Source organism: Girardinichthys multiradiatus, chromosome Y (genome assembly GCF_021462225.1).
Source record: "Girardinichthys multiradiatus isolate DD_20200921_A chromosome Y, DD_fGirMul_XY1, whole genome shotgun sequence".
NCBI lineage: Eukaryota > Metazoa > Chordata > Actinopteri > Cyprinodontiformes > Goodeidae > Girardinichthys > Girardinichthys multiradiatus.
In genome coordinates, this window is record NC_061818.1 from 23,537,427 (window position 1) to 23,553,003 (window position 15,577).

The window sequence follows — 15,577 nt, forward strand, 5'->3', positions numbered from 1 at the left end:
ACTTCCTGTTTAACTTTCCATCGGCTCCTGTTTTATCTCTCCACTTAACTCTAGCGCTTGGTGTCAGGCTCGCAAAGACAATAGTTATTCTCAATTTGGGAGCCTTCATGGGGCGCTCACCTCTGAAGCGCCATGTTCAGATTGTCATCAGACCAGAACCAGACTATGAAGAGGACAAAATATAAGAGCAGTTCAGCAAACAAGCCCATTAGTAGTGGTGCAGTTGTGTCTTGACATGACTGGAGAAGCAAGGATTTTAAACGGGGTCACAATCTTCTTTTGTAAACTATCTTTGAAAACAGATGAATGAAAGTTAACATAGGTAAAGGTCAAACTGGAATACCTTCAAAAGTAATTTTTGTTTAATCTTTAAAAATAATATATGATAAAAAATTTATCCATCCAGACGTCCATCCAGTGGACGCTGTTACAAAAGGAAGTAGGGCCAAATTGAGCTGTTATCAGTATCAGTAAGTGGTTTAAGAATGAGGAAGTACAGAAATACAAAGAAATACAAAAAGGTATTTAAAATGAAACTGTGTTTCCTACAATGGGTGACTTTATTAGATTCTTGTTTGTCTGCTCTGTCTCACACACACGGCAGGAAGGCTAGAAAAATATTTTGATTGCTGTTTTTATGTCTGTTTATTTTATTAATATTACAGTTGTAGAAAAAAAGCAGCCGACTAGAGCTAGTATTGGAAACTCAAGAGCTTTACAAAAACTGGACACTAGAAATCAACTAAGAAATTTCAACTGATGTTTCTCTATAAAAATATGTTAAATTGAACTTTTCTTAACCCATACATCTTGTCCAAATTTATCTTAAACTAAGACATTGAAAGACATGGTTGGTTAGCTTGTTATATTTTTACCGTTCACTGTCAGCCACATGTTCATGTTGTTCAGACAGAAGGCAGCAACATTTTGCTAGAGGGTGTGTGCTGGTGTTTGAGTGTGCCTGACACTTACGTCCACTTCACCTTGATCAATCACGTAGAAGTTGTCTCCTTCATCACCTGAAGAGGAGAGAGAAGAAATCATGAGCTTATACGAACAAAGAAAGAAACTAACATGCATGCAATCTTAGTTACTTAATTATTTCCTATTAAATGTACCCTCTGCTAGCAAAGGTTCTGGACAAATAAATCACGAATTATATTAGATAGGAGTAAGAAATAATTACATGCAGCAAAATTCAAAGAACGTTACTCTTAAAAAGTTAATAATGCAAAACTGAAAGTCTGATTTGTCTTTTTCTCCTAAAAAGAAACAAAATAAATTAAAGAACAGTGCCATTTCTTTGAGTTCTTATAAATTAAATGGCTTTGAGCTTCTGGGTAGCGTTAAAAGTGCTACTGCCTTCTTGAGATTACATATTTCACAGGGCATGCCAATAACTTTGTGCAAAAGATCTCATGCCAGTAGAAAGTTGCAGTAACAGCAGTGATTAGTCATTACTTTGGTTTAACTGCGGAAACTCTGAAACATAAGTGCCTGAACATGCAAAGCTTTAACACAACAGTGGCTATCTACAGGTGGTTGCTTTATTCATCACGGTCTTTATATAATTGAAAACAAGCAAAGTTCAGTCCATAAAATGTGGTCTACTTGTGTCACTGTCATAGAAAAGCTGTGTGTTAAACAAACAAAATCACTAAAACATAACTGCATTTCAGGACAAACGTGGGCTTAATGAGTCTAAATGACAAATATGTATAACAGTGCATCCTTTTGGTACAAGGTTCTGACTTTGTGATTATTTTTTGGTTCAAGTTCACCTGAAGACCTAAAAGGTGGGGGACACCATGTGAGTAAAGTTCACAAAAGTTCACACGGCTAATTAATACTGAGAGGATAGGAGGGCTCGTCAATCATACTGCCCTATTTGTCACATGAAATGTTCGTTGTCTGTCTGAAAGCCTACCCCTGAAAAGACCCTAAAGAGCCGTGCACACACACATATTCTGACAAACCTGCTGCAACCTGGCCCTGCCATAATTTTTCTTCTTTCTCTCTCTTTCATCTCATCTATCCCTCCTTCAGTTTCCTCTAACTGTGTCTGTCTTTTCTTGTACTCTTCCTGTCTTTTATCACTTTGGTGGCCAGGGCTTTGTTTTGCGTCTTTTGCTTGAGAGTGCAGGTAAATATTTAACCAGAATCTGCACACACGAACACACACAGACATGTGCACTCTCACAGGCTAACATACCTCATGTGGTCTTGTTTCAACAGAAGGTCAGTTTCATTTATACCAATAGCTTTGCTGCAACAGGCACCATGGGTTACATCTTTGATATCCAGTATGTTTTATAAGCAAAGTACCTATCATAAGGGGTTAGCATAAGACAATTGATAAAATAATTTAAGTAGTAGCAGCAATATGTATCAATGGTGTTGTATCTGTAGGTATTAGGGCTGCAACTAACGTTTATTTCGCTAATCACTTAAACTGTTGACTATTTTTTTGATGGCAAAAGGTGCTTAATAGGGGATCTTTTACATAATTTGAACCAGGTGAAGCTAAAACTATGCCACTTGAGGAGTTCTGGATAAAGCATATTTATAGACAAAGAAGGTGTTTCATCTTAAATGTAAAATGTAAAAAAAGTTTGTGCAGTTTTGACCTAATTACTGCTCTGAGTGGGTTGTTCTTTGGCATCTTTTACAGTTTGTATATTCCAGTTAATAACTTTTTGATTACTAAAAAAGGTTGACGAATATTTTAATAATTGATTAGTCACGATTAATACAGTTAATTGTTTCAGGCCTAGTAGCTATTGAATCACTTGCTCAAGCCATGCAATGGTACAAGCAACGTAGAGCTCATTGTTGGATAAAGCATTATTATGGTGGATATTAATTGACATGCCACACTTACAACTTTTTTCATCTTAATCTACTAAAAAACATTCAAGATAATATATTCCAGCAGTTTTATTTTTAATCCTGGTAGCACTGTTGCATATGTGTCTTAAATTTCGAAGAGGAAATGCTGACTTAGGTAAATAACGCTCAGTCGTCATGTTGTGACACATTTGATACTGTAGCATACATGATGTGGCTGCTATGGATGTTTTAGGCAGGCCAAAAACTTCCTTGGAATTAGCATTAGAAAGGCAAAATACATAGTACGTATGTTTGCTCATTTCTACGAAATTTACTTAAGTATGTCGCAGCAGTGACCCATTAAAAACAGTTAATCTCATGCTTCAGTATGCAGGTGCTCTGTATAGTATACCACAGGGGTCCCCAATTAAAATAGCAGAAGGTCCACCTCGTCCGTCATCCAAACACTTTAAATCCGAACATTTTAAATCAAGAGACAAATATATTTTCTTATATCTTTATTTACACTAAAACACTATTTTTTTTTAAACTACTGATAAGTTATTCAAATGCCCATGAAATCATAAGCTGAACAGAAAAGAGCAATCCAATTTAAGTACCAATATTAAACACACTTTGAATGGCACAGTCGAGCTGGGTCTGTGCAACTTGGTATAATTCTGCTCTCCTTGTTGTGCTTGTGACAGGCATGGAAATTTGCTTAACCTTTTCCTGAAGTTGTTGTCCTTCTGTTCCATCTTTAAGTGTTTCTGCCACAGTTTTTATGCACTCTTTGATCATTTCCCAGTCAATGAAAGGCTATGTGTGTTTTCCCGAAATCCAATGTACTCACAGTGAACACGGGTAACAGATTGTATGCTTCTGTCCATTCATCTTTAAATGTGTTATTTTCATTGTCCACTTTAGGTATTTTTGATGAAGCCATCTTCTTTTACTCACTCATCTGTGCACCAAGTCATTGTACTATCAGCAAGCGTGAGCTGCCAGTAACTTAGCAACCCGTGATGAAGGACCTGCATCGGTTCTTCTTTGTCGTTTTCTGGCGGTTGGCATACAACGATGTGGTGCATTACTGACACCAGCTGGCTTGGAGTGCGGACCAGAAAGTCGCTGACCTACATAGCTGTTTGTCGCACCTGTTCAAAAGTCAGACGTGACAGCTGGCAGGAATAAAATGTTTATATCTACATAGTAAAAGAGAAAATGTTTGCTGTTAGGGTAGCAGCAGCAGCCCTGACTGAAGCAGCTCATTGCCTGACTTGCATAACGTGCAGGCCGAGGCCAGACGCTCCGCAGGGCTAAACCATAATAACACAAGATGCGGCGCAAGTGAAGTTAGACATTGTTGGACAACATGCAGTAATATATAAATGTTTAAAATCAGGTTGGGTCCGGATTGGACGGCATGTGGGTCCGGACCCTGGTCTGCTAATCCGTGACCTCTGGTATACAATATACTGCATTCCCTCACTTCGGCATGCCGAATGCTTGAAGTGGCTCCAGTGGCAGGGTAGCCTCACTTCTCTTCTGATTAATTCAGCTTATAATTATTTGACTTGAGGGCATTCTTAAACTGTGTTTAGATCACTGAACTATCAGCCCAAGATGGTCAGGAGATTATTGAGTAGAGCTGCGCAATATATTGCACATTTATCATTTTCGCAATATCACTGTACACAATATACACATTGCAAAGAACTGCCTGGAATGCAATAAATGTTAATTATTTAAGTACCAAGCATTAAGAACAAGTAATGTATTTGGTAACATTTTTTAATCCAGCATTAAAAAATCTAAAAGGTAAAGAGGGTTTAAAGTAGTCAAGTCATTAAGATACTACAACTATTCCAAAACAGCAGACGTCAGCTAAGAGCAACCTTTTTAATGCCATTTACCATTAACAGGACATATAAATGATTGTCTGGGGTCTATGTTTAATATGAACTCAAATCAGAAAGACATTAATACTTCTTTGTTTTATTTATTTATCAGAAGTTATATTGTCATCGTGATACTTTTCCTGATATCATTAAAAAAACTAAATATGTGCGGATGCAGGAAATTTTGCACCATTCATTGCGGTACAAATGGAATTAAAAAAACAGGTGCGCATCATACGTTTAGGTCCCCCATAAAATGTGTTTTTATCTATTCCAACATATACTGAAAAGTAAGAAACAATGCAAGTTTCTGTTGCCATACCTATCAGGCACCAAAAGGGGGTAGCTGTAGCTAGCGGAGCCACAACCTTTACGTGTCACTGTGTTAGAGATTTTTTAGAAGTTCCCATTTTAAACTTTCTTGTTTTTATTTTCAGAAAAAAACGTTCACAATAATATACCTTTAGGATTCAGCTGATAAAACTAAAGGTAGACAAAAGTGAAAAACTAGTTTAAATTGCATGATAACTACTTCTCAGTCCATAAAGTGTTACCCCCTTTTTAGGTCTTTATAGTGTGTAAGTAGCTAGTTGTAGGAATTGGTTTTTTCAAGCTCAACAGAAGTCCAAACACTAGCTATGACATCAGTACGTTATAAACCACACTCTGTAGTTTAAATAAGAATGGGCTGTCTGGGTCTGGGGGCCCGGCATAGTAAGCTAGACTTATTATCACCAAATTAGGGCTGATATAGGGCTGAAAGCTGTTTTAAGAGTAGGTGGGAGGCACCAAGAGTTATCCTTCACCTAGTGTCTGTTTGTGAACGTTTTTCTGAGTGCTCCACGGCTGTAGCATGTGATTTTGTGCAGGTGTTAACATGACATTATCTAAAGTGGGGGATTTTCAGAATGTGTGTTTTTTAGTGTTTCAAAAATATAGGATTCAATGTCTGTGTTTGATAGGAGTTTCAGAAAGGAAAATACAGGAAGAAATACAGGGAAAAAATGCAGTCTGGTCTTCCTGGTCTGCTTTTCTTCCAAATCCAGGGATGACTAGGGTAGAGGTGTGATTGTAAAGCAGAGGAGAGGGACCTAACAAGTGGTGCAAGTTGAGTGGAATGTGTGAGTAGGGCATTGAGAGGAAAAGGGAGTGGTAGGATAAAATAAACATGCCCAATGGTGACGGTGCAATAGATGTATTCTTTGAGATAAATCTATTACGGATAATCAGTAAAAGTGGTGTTTTAATTGCTTCCTTTCTGTTTAACTAGTTTAGTTGTTCAATTCTGTGAAAAGACAAGGTTACTTATTAACCAGCAGGCAGCAAAATAGTTTCAGCAAATTGTTCAGTTGATCTGTGGATCCAGCTGATATTGTTCTGATTTGGCAAAACATTTGGTCCTATTGTTGGCTACTACAACTCTGTATTCAGGATTTTGTGAAATACTTGTATTGTAATAGTGGATTGCTACAACAAAACAGCGCCTAGCAAATGTTTTCACATCCCTTAAACTTTTTCACATAGTCTCATGTTGCAAGCAGAAATCATGTTTTTATGCTTCCTTTGTGAAACACTGTGATATTTATCTGTGAAAGGTGATACATAAATCAAATCAACTTCATTGCGTCTTATTTATATTTTATGTGACACAAAATAACACAAAGAAGCATAAATTGTGAAGTAGAAAGAAAAAGTACAAAATTATCAACATTTTTGTTATTAAGCCTCAGAAAAGAGTGGTATGCATTTGTATCCAGCTTTGTAGAAAAGCTCCAGTTTGATGGAGAGTATCTGTAAATAGCAATTGTTAAGTCTTGCCACAAATTCTGGATTAAGGTTTAGGCAAATTTTATACTTACAAATATCCTTTGATTTGAACCATTTCAGTATAGTCCTGGTTGTATGTTTAGGCTCATTGTCTTGCTGGAAGGTCAACCACAACTCTTGTCTCAAGTCTTCGTCAGCCTCATCAACACAACTTTCTTTATGATTGTCCTGTATTTAGCTCTATCCATCTTCCCATTAACTAATGCTGCTTTTCTACTGGCATTATATATGTATTACCTACATGCTCAAGAGCAGATACTATCAGGGCTGAGTAGGGGTTACATGTGACGTGAACAGACTGCTGTTTACTGATTGGCCATGGGGCCAGGAGAAAATAAACTTTTTTTGCCAAGGTAGTGCAGGGGAAGGTTAATAAAACTCTAGAGAGAAACATGATTTAACTTTTTACAAATCATAAACCATGCCTGAAGGCTGAAAGAAAAGAAAAAGGACACCATGTCAGCTTTCTGAATTACACACAGGCGGTTTACTTTTTCCCAAAATACCACTATGAAACAGCGTGTTTGGTTTAGAAATGTATTCACAGTCCTTAAGCGAACCACTGTCTGCAGGAGGAAGGAGAAGGCAGAGCCTGCATCGGGTCAAACGGGAGGAAGACCCCGCTGAATCCGCAGAGCCCAAATATCCAATATTACAGGTCCTTCTCAAAAAATTAGCATATTGTGATAAAGTTCATTATTTTCCATAATGTCATGATGAAAATGTAACCATCATATATTTTAGATTCATTGCACACTAACTGAAATATTTCAGGTCTTTTATTGTCTTAATACGGATGATTTTGTCATACAGCTCATGAAAACCCAAAATTCCTATCTCACAAAATTAGCATATCATTAAAAGGGTCTCTAAATGAGCTATGAACCTAATCATTTGAATCAACGAGTTAACTCTAAACACCTGCAAAAGATTCCTGAGGCCTTTAAAACTCCCAGCCTGGTTCATCACTCAAAACCCCAATCATGGGTAAGACTGCCGACCTGACTGCTGTCCAGAAGGCCACTATTGACACCCTCAAGCAAGAGGGTAAGACACAGAAAGAAATTTCTGAACGAATAGGCTGTTCCCAGAGTGCTGTATCAAGGCACCTCAGTGGGAAGTCTGTGGGAAGGAAAAAGTGTGGCAGAAAACGCTGCACAACGAGAAGAGGTGACCGGACCCTGAGGAAGATTGTGGAGAATGGCCGATTCCAGACCTTGGGGGACCTGCGGAAGCAGTGGACTGAGTCTGGAGTAGAAACATCCAGAGCCACCATGCACAGGCGTGTGCAGGAAATGGGCTACAGGTGCCGCATTCCCCAGTCCTGGGCAACAGAGAAGCAGCACTGGACTGTTGCTCAGTGGTCCAAAGTACTTTTTTTGGATGAAAGCAAATTCTGCATGTCATTCGGAAATCAAGGTGCCAGAGTCTGGAGGAAGACTGGGGAGAAGGAAATGCCAAAATGCCAGAAGTCCAGTGTCAAGTATCCACAGTCAGTGATGGTCTGGGGTGCCGTGTCAGCTGCTGGTGTTGGTCCACTGTGTTTTATCAAGGGCAGGGTCAATGCAGCTAGCTATCAGGAGATTTTGGAGCACTTCATGCTTCCATCTGCTGAAAAGCTTTATGGAGATGAAGATTTCATTTTTCAGCACGACTTGGCACCTGCTCACAGTGCCAAACCCACTGATAAATGGTTTACTGACCATGGTATCACTGTGCTCAATTGGCCTGCCAACTCTCCTGACCTGAACCCCATAGAGAATCTGTGGGATATTGTGAAGAGAACGTTGAGAGACTCAAGACCCAACACTCTGGATGAGCTAAAGGCCGCTATCGAAGCATCCTGGGCCTCCATAAGACCTCAGCAGTGCCACAGGCTGATTGCCTCCATGCCACGCCGCATTGAAGCAGTCATTTCTGCCAAAGGATTCCCGACCAAGTATTGAGTGCATAACTGTACATGATTATTTGAAGGTTGACGTTTTTTGTATTAAAAACACTTTTCTTTTATTGATCGGATGAAATATGCTAATTTTGTGAGATAGGAATTTTGGGTTTTCATGAGCTCTATGCCAAAATCATCCATATTAAGACAATAAAAGACCTGAAATATTTTAGTTAGTGTGCAATGAATCTAAAATATATGAATGTTAAATTTTCATCATTACATTATAGAAAATAATGAACTTTATCACAATATGCTAATTTTTTGAGAAGGACCTGTAAACCTAAAACTAACTGCACCGCGGTCAAAAGTCTGCAGTTTTGCATTTTAAAGTCTTTATCCTCGCTACTGCCATACCTGAGTTGAGACAAAAACTTCACAAGTTCATAAAGCCCAAAATTGTAACTTCTTCAGGCAAACTTTGGAGGATTACCAGTCTGAGTGGGCAAGAGTAAATAGAGCCAGTGGAAAAGAGCACATGACTAGATTCTTATGCTACACAGTCATCACTTTCAGTGTTGTTGATGTAGTCCAGTTTTGTTCAATTTGTTTACAAGTAAATGTTGGTGTTATCTGTCAAAAACACTTTCTTTTACATGTTTGCTATTTCACCTGCATGGCTTACACTGAAATGCAAAGGGGACTTCTTCTGACTTTCTTTTAACAGGGGCTTATGCTTGTCATAACTCCTTAAAAGCAGATTTAAATGCACAACTCATAAATATGCTTAAATATGCTTGTAACAGATTCTCCCACGTGAGCAGTTAATCTCTGCACCTCCTCCAGAGGTACCAGTACCCTCTTGATTGCTTCTTTGATTAATACTCCCCTTGCCCGGCATGTCGGTTTAGGTGGATGGCCAAGTCCGGTAGGTTTGTAGTTGTGCCATAATCTATCTATTTCTAGATTATTCATTAAGATCAATAAGATGTTGAAAGTTTGAGATATTGTTTTATGGCTTAACGATGCTGTAAACTTCTTCACAACTTTACCTCTGACCTTTCTGCGCAGCATTTCTTCACTTGAAGTCAATTGGTTGCCTGTTGACTGCAAAGCTTATGTGATGTAAATTTTGTCATAGCTTCTTTGTGACTGTCTGCACTGATAGGGACAATATTATTCCCAGTTGGGGCGTGGCAGAAAAAGGATGCAAGCACTGCAGTGACATCCTGGTGACACATAAGGTAATTCTTGTTCAATTTTCTTCCGGTCCTTTTTTGAAACAGTGTAAAACCAAACACACCTTTGCTACCTATGAGGTTCGAGTTAAAACCTTTTATCTCTGATAGGCTAAATATCACTGCATGCTTTCTAAAAACTGTTCCAAAACTATGTATCATTTTCCTTCAGAATTATGGTCTGTTATGTTTTCTTTCATTCCATAAAATCTCAACGAAACATATCAAAATCTGCGATTGTAACATGACAAAATATGGGCTATGGATACGTTTGCAAGACAGATATACAAATCTTGTACTAACCTTGCTGGATGACTGTTTCTCCTGCAATGTGGGTGACAGGAAACATGGCATCAAATATGTCGCTGCAGAAAAAGAAGCAAAGAGAAAAAAAGGAAAGCAATTGGGGATTACATGCATACATATTCTTTACATTGAGTTTCTGTGTTTTTCAAGATTGCATTATAAATTCAAAATGCAACACAAAACTGCTGGCAACCAGTCCGTGTATCTCAATTCTACACGAATCATTTCTTCATCATTATCTGAATGCAACGAAATACACACTATGCCCAGGTAAAGCCATTATAAAAAACATACTCAAATATGATTTTACATTTCATGAATTAATATTTGTGAAGTATGTTGTTACAGTTGTCATATGGGAAGGTTATCAGTTTCAGCCATTTAGTCTTGATCTCTGTACCATACAGGTACCATATGTGGGCTCATTTATGGCTGTTCTGTTTTAGCCTATGATCAAAGCTTGCATCTCTGGGAGCATATTCCTTCAGAGGCACTGAGAAAACAAACAAAATGATAGTTGAACCTAAGCAACTGGTTTCTGCTCCAGCCCGGCAGATACAAGCCCCTGTTAGACTGCTGCTAATCGTGCAGTTTAAATGCATGAGGCATCAGAAAAATAGAGCTCCACTTCTGGAATGTGTTGGGACAAGAGACATTACTTTTATCCTCCTCCTCTCTGGGTGTCTCTCCCCTCCAGGGTGTATTTTTTCTATCTAATCAATTGCATACCATTTGTCTTCTAGAACAAAATACAGGAAAAACAATAAATATCAAAGACTAAAAACTACTCAGTACATTTTGGGCACCTCTGAGCCCGCTCTCAGGTATGTCTCTATGTGTGTGTGTGTGTGTGTGTGTGTGTGTGTGTGTGTGTGTGTGTGTGTGTGTGTGTGTGTGTGTGTGTGTGCCATTGCATGTGCATGGTAAAGCCAGTTCATACAGCCTTTGAAAACACACAGGTTTGCAACAAAAAAATGTGTGGGTGAGGGATAACTATGTGCTCCTTAACCTGCAGCACACAAGTGAAAAGAAACAAATGATACAAATAAAACATTGGGACGAGAAAAAAAACTATACGTCAACAGATGTTACAGGGAGATCTAAGGATGTTAGTGAGTGGTTTGGAAGAAAACGGACCATGCTGGTGTTTATTCATGCGCCACAGAATAAAAAGCAGACTTAAGAAAGTGGATTTCAGCCAAATACACCCACAGGTAAGCCCCGTGCACTGCAGATGGCCACTGACTTACTCACACACCACTTGAGGAAACACTCACACCTGCCCAAAAAAACATGCTCACTCTTTGAAGAGTCCAAGCCCAAAATAAAAAGATGCACAACCACAATACAACGTGTAATGACGTGATAAAATGCATGCAACCCGTAGGTGTAGCTTTGCATGTCAGCACACTATTAAACCCCAGTTGGAAAAAAAACAACAAACTTGCAGACGTCCATTTCTGATGAATACATCCTAAATGGCACGATGATATGACACAAGAGCTCAAACACTTTGATGGTGGTTAGTCAGAGCAACATCTGCGGGACCGCCCTCAGTTCTCCTCACATCTGTAACCACCTGTGCTTGATGTGACTGCTTCAGCACGGCCCTTTGGAGCAGTTAGCTTAATGTCACAGATAGAGATTAAAATATGCTTTATTAAAATAATTTTCTGAAAAAAAAAAAATAATCAAGAACTGGGCTGGTTACTGGAATCACAGTTACTGGAAATACTATTTCTTTCTTGAACCGGCCCATTTGAAACTTTCTGATCAGTTAATGTACCATACCTAAGAGTCACCAGGTCATTATAAAAAAGTTATTTGAAGTGGATGCCTATTGCTGAGACCCAAAATTAGCAATTTTCAATATCAGTCAGGAGTTTAAAAATAAAGTCATAAGAAGCAACAATGTTTTGGACAAAACCAGGAACATAACTGGCCAGACAAGCGTGATGTATCCCTTTGTATGACCGGCTATTCATTTCAACAAAAAAAACAAGCTGGATTCTCGAGAGTGGGTCACCAAAAAAACGGCAAGAGGATCAAAGAAAACCAAACTAGCATTTAGGTAATTACACTTGACCACCTTTCTTTCCATTCCCCGCCTCTCTACATCCATTCAGTGAATGCATCAGTGAACACAACAAAGATACTCATGATAGCAATTACTTCCTCTTGTCTCTACCCATCTCTGTATTTTCAGTCACTTTTTGCCCTTCCTATACCCTGTGAATTCCCCCGTCTTCCCTTTGATTAATCTCTGCCCCACGTTTTACTCCCCACCCTTCTGTCTATCTCCAACACCCCCCCACCCCCACCCCCACCCTGTGTGTCCTAGATGAAGTGATTAATCTTGTCCTTTCCGCTACCTGTTGCCCCCGTGTGACCTTATGAAAAGGCAAAGTAACTCCACCAACAATGGATGCGCTCTTCCGACAGAGACAGATAGAAAGAAAGGGAGGCAAAGACACCCAGCAAAGAATGGTGATGGTGGGGCTAGGAAATTCAACCCCATTCGAAGAAGGGGTACAAAATTTCTGTCATGGTTGTAAGATAGTTCCATATATCATTTACATATATGGCTAACAGGATTCCTAGGATGGATGGATAAACCTATGGATGGATGGATGGATGGATGGATGGATGGATAAACCTATGGATGGATGGATGGATGGAAAATAAGGTCTATGAAACATAAGTCACTTTTTCATACTCCCCTTTCTCATACTTATCCAGACTGCATGGAAACCCAGACACACACATTAATTGATAAATTGATTGATTGATTAAGTCATAGAAAATTATTAACATGTGCATATAATCACTATTCTGCACTGCAAATTGTGAAGTTTATAATAACGGCAGACTAAAATACTGCCACCTTAGGTGGTATGTGGGTGTGTGTATCTATACATGCACTCTGAAAGAGGGATTGGAAAATTTAATTTGCTCCTTCCACAACAGCTTATTATTGTTCTGCAACTATCATAAAACAGTATTTAACTTAAGGCATTTCAGTCATTAATGAAGTCCAATCGGGCCTGCTTGTTGTGGCTGGATTGCTTGCTGTTGTTCCAGGATAGAAGTGACAGCCGCCCTCACTCATTCACCTCCTCTTCTCTCTCTTCAAATCTCTCTCAAAGCACAGATGTTTATTTGTTCAGCAGCAAACATCTTATCTTTTACATTACAACATCAACACACGCCGCTTCCATTACTCCATTAACATTAAAAGGCTTTTAAATTCTGCCGCGTGCCGCCTTTTCTGTGGGTTTCTAAATGGCCCGCCAAATGTCGACTAAAACAGCCAATCCAGAGTCATCAGTCTGTCTGGGTGGAAGGGGTTTTGTAATAAGCATAACAATCAACGGCTTCACCGTGCATTGGGAACTTCCCTCTTCTTCAGGCCTCAGCTTGGCAGCGATGTGCCCCTGGTTTGGCTGGCAGAGTGTTTATGCCATGAGGGCCTGAAGGAGTAATTTTCACTGCGACTGTTGATTCTAATTTATTGTGCTGATTCTGCTGATGGCAGACAATAGTCTTTGTTTTGCGAGCCTAAAGAATTCCAAGCAAAAGGTGATAAGTCCAGATTTCAAAAAGTTCCAAAGGAAAACAAAAAATAAAGCGATCTAATATACATATAGAACAAAAGTAGAAATAAATTCTTCCTTTGTTTATGTGGTCATTTTTACACAACTTGTTGTGTTTTATATGTTTTTTTTTAATTCCGGCAGGGTCTTCTTCCCAACACTTCAGAAAGATAGGAATGTTAAAAAGACCCTACTTATTGCAGTTTATCCCAAATCTAGAGCTTTCTGCACATTCTCCACAACCTTTACCACATTAACAACATGCGGATTTTTGTTTGGCAGCTGCTGTGATCAGTCAGAATAACATTTAAGGCTTAAGTTTATTCACAAATATGAGCATCCAAACATACATTAGATTTCCATTGATGAGTGGAGGTAAAAAAAAAAGTTGTTTAGCCTGTGATGGTAAACTGGAAAACAGCTTCATGAGGGCTGATCTAAAGCTGCAGTTTGTTGTCCAGAGATTAAATGTGTGCTCAATTAGCCAAAGTCACTGACATGGAACAACCAACTCACAGTACCTTCAGCCATGCTGGTTGTGTAGGTGCAATCATTTTTACTTTCAAGTTACATTTTCAACTACATAACCATTGAAGCGAGCAGATGGAGCGATGTCCTCGCATGTAGACATATACTCGCCATTGTCAACAAAGATGTATTGAGACGCTCGGAAAAGGGAGAGATGAGAGGCGAATAATTATAAAGCGCTGAAGGATTCAGGGAAAATATTTACGACATAAAAGCTTGTGGCACGTGCTCCTATTCATTCTGGAGACGGCACTTAGAAAATAAAAATAAAAAAGGACCGCGTCATGGAAGCTACTGCCCCTGATTTTGCACTGGCAGGACAGCACAGATCTACAAAAAGTGGGTTATATGTTAAAAAGCAAACCATCACAACTGAGGTCCATTTCTAATATACTAATAAAATAGGACTTTTAAAGAGACTTTGCTTTCTTATGTTTTCCATGTTTTGTTAATCTTCTTTTATGCTTTCACTTTAAAATCAGAGATTTTTTTAACCATCTTTTATTCATTAATGACCAATTCTGTGGGCAAAACACCAAAACTATGAATTGTAAATGATTTTTGTCTCCAGATGCCAGATTTGGTTGTCCCATTTTTATTAGACCAAAATTAACGAGAATATACACAGTTTCATAATATTCACATTTGAAACTTGTCCTGCCATCATTACTAAGACCAAATCTATGCTTCTTTTAAAATCTGACTGTCTGAATCAACACATCTGCAACAGTTCAAAGTACAAAATTGCTCCAAATAAGTCTACAGAAGTGAAAAACAATATTATAATTGTATTTACAAGTTTCAGTTTTCATAGAGTTTCAGTTTTCCCCACCCTAATTTCCAGATTAATCATTTGATTTTTGGGCCATTTTAGATGCCTTAGCATATACTGTTTACTGTAAATACACAGTAGAGACTGTAGACTACGGATTGACTTGTTTCATAGTTATATTCCATTTAATTAAAGCTGTTTTTACAGCTTCTCGTATTATAATTCTTACAGAGAAACCGGAATCTGTTAAACTCCGAAGAAGCCAAAAAAACCCTCACAAAAAGTGAAAATTAAGGCTCATTTACACTGCTAGTCCAGGGATTTTGTCCAGTGATCGGTAAAAGTGAGAAAATTCACACCTTCAGTTGTCCCGGTTTGTTTTCGCACAGATTGTTTAGACATAGTCATGCAGTTGCAACACATTGTTTCGGGGCGGTATTGCTCTGATTTAGAACAAAAAAAGCATTAAGAAGAAAATTTGTCCCATCGGGGGTTCTGCTGCTACTTTGGTGTTCACTCCTCCACACAGCCCCACGAGACAATTTCAAACTCTTTCGTCTTAAGATTCAAGCTCCTAATATTTCCTCTACTTCTTTTCCTACTCAATTGCGCTGCTCTTACGTTACATCCTCTATGAAAAGCTATAAAACTCATTTGATAAACATTACAACGTCAAACTTTGCATATGGTCTGAACAC

The 15,577-nt window shown here is 38.6% G+C and overlaps 1 protein-coding gene across 3 annotated transcripts in view; it reads right to left on the reverse strand.

Moving 5' to 3' along the window:
• LOC124863744 (cAMP-dependent protein kinase type I-beta regulatory subunit) overlaps positions 1-15,577 on the reverse strand; it is a 105,396-nt gene that overhangs the window by 36,904 nt on the left and 52,915 nt on the right. For all 3 annotated transcript variants that reach the window (XM_047358208.1, XM_047358209.1, XM_047358210.1), the window contains 2 exons: positions 9,984-10,045; positions 973-1,019 (listed from right to left, as the gene is read on the reverse strand). In XM_047358208.1, the coding sequence (XP_047214164.1) occupies positions 973-1,019; positions 9,984-10,045 (109 nt within the window). The remainder of the gene's footprint in view (positions 1-972; positions 1,020-9,983; positions 10,046-15,577) is intronic.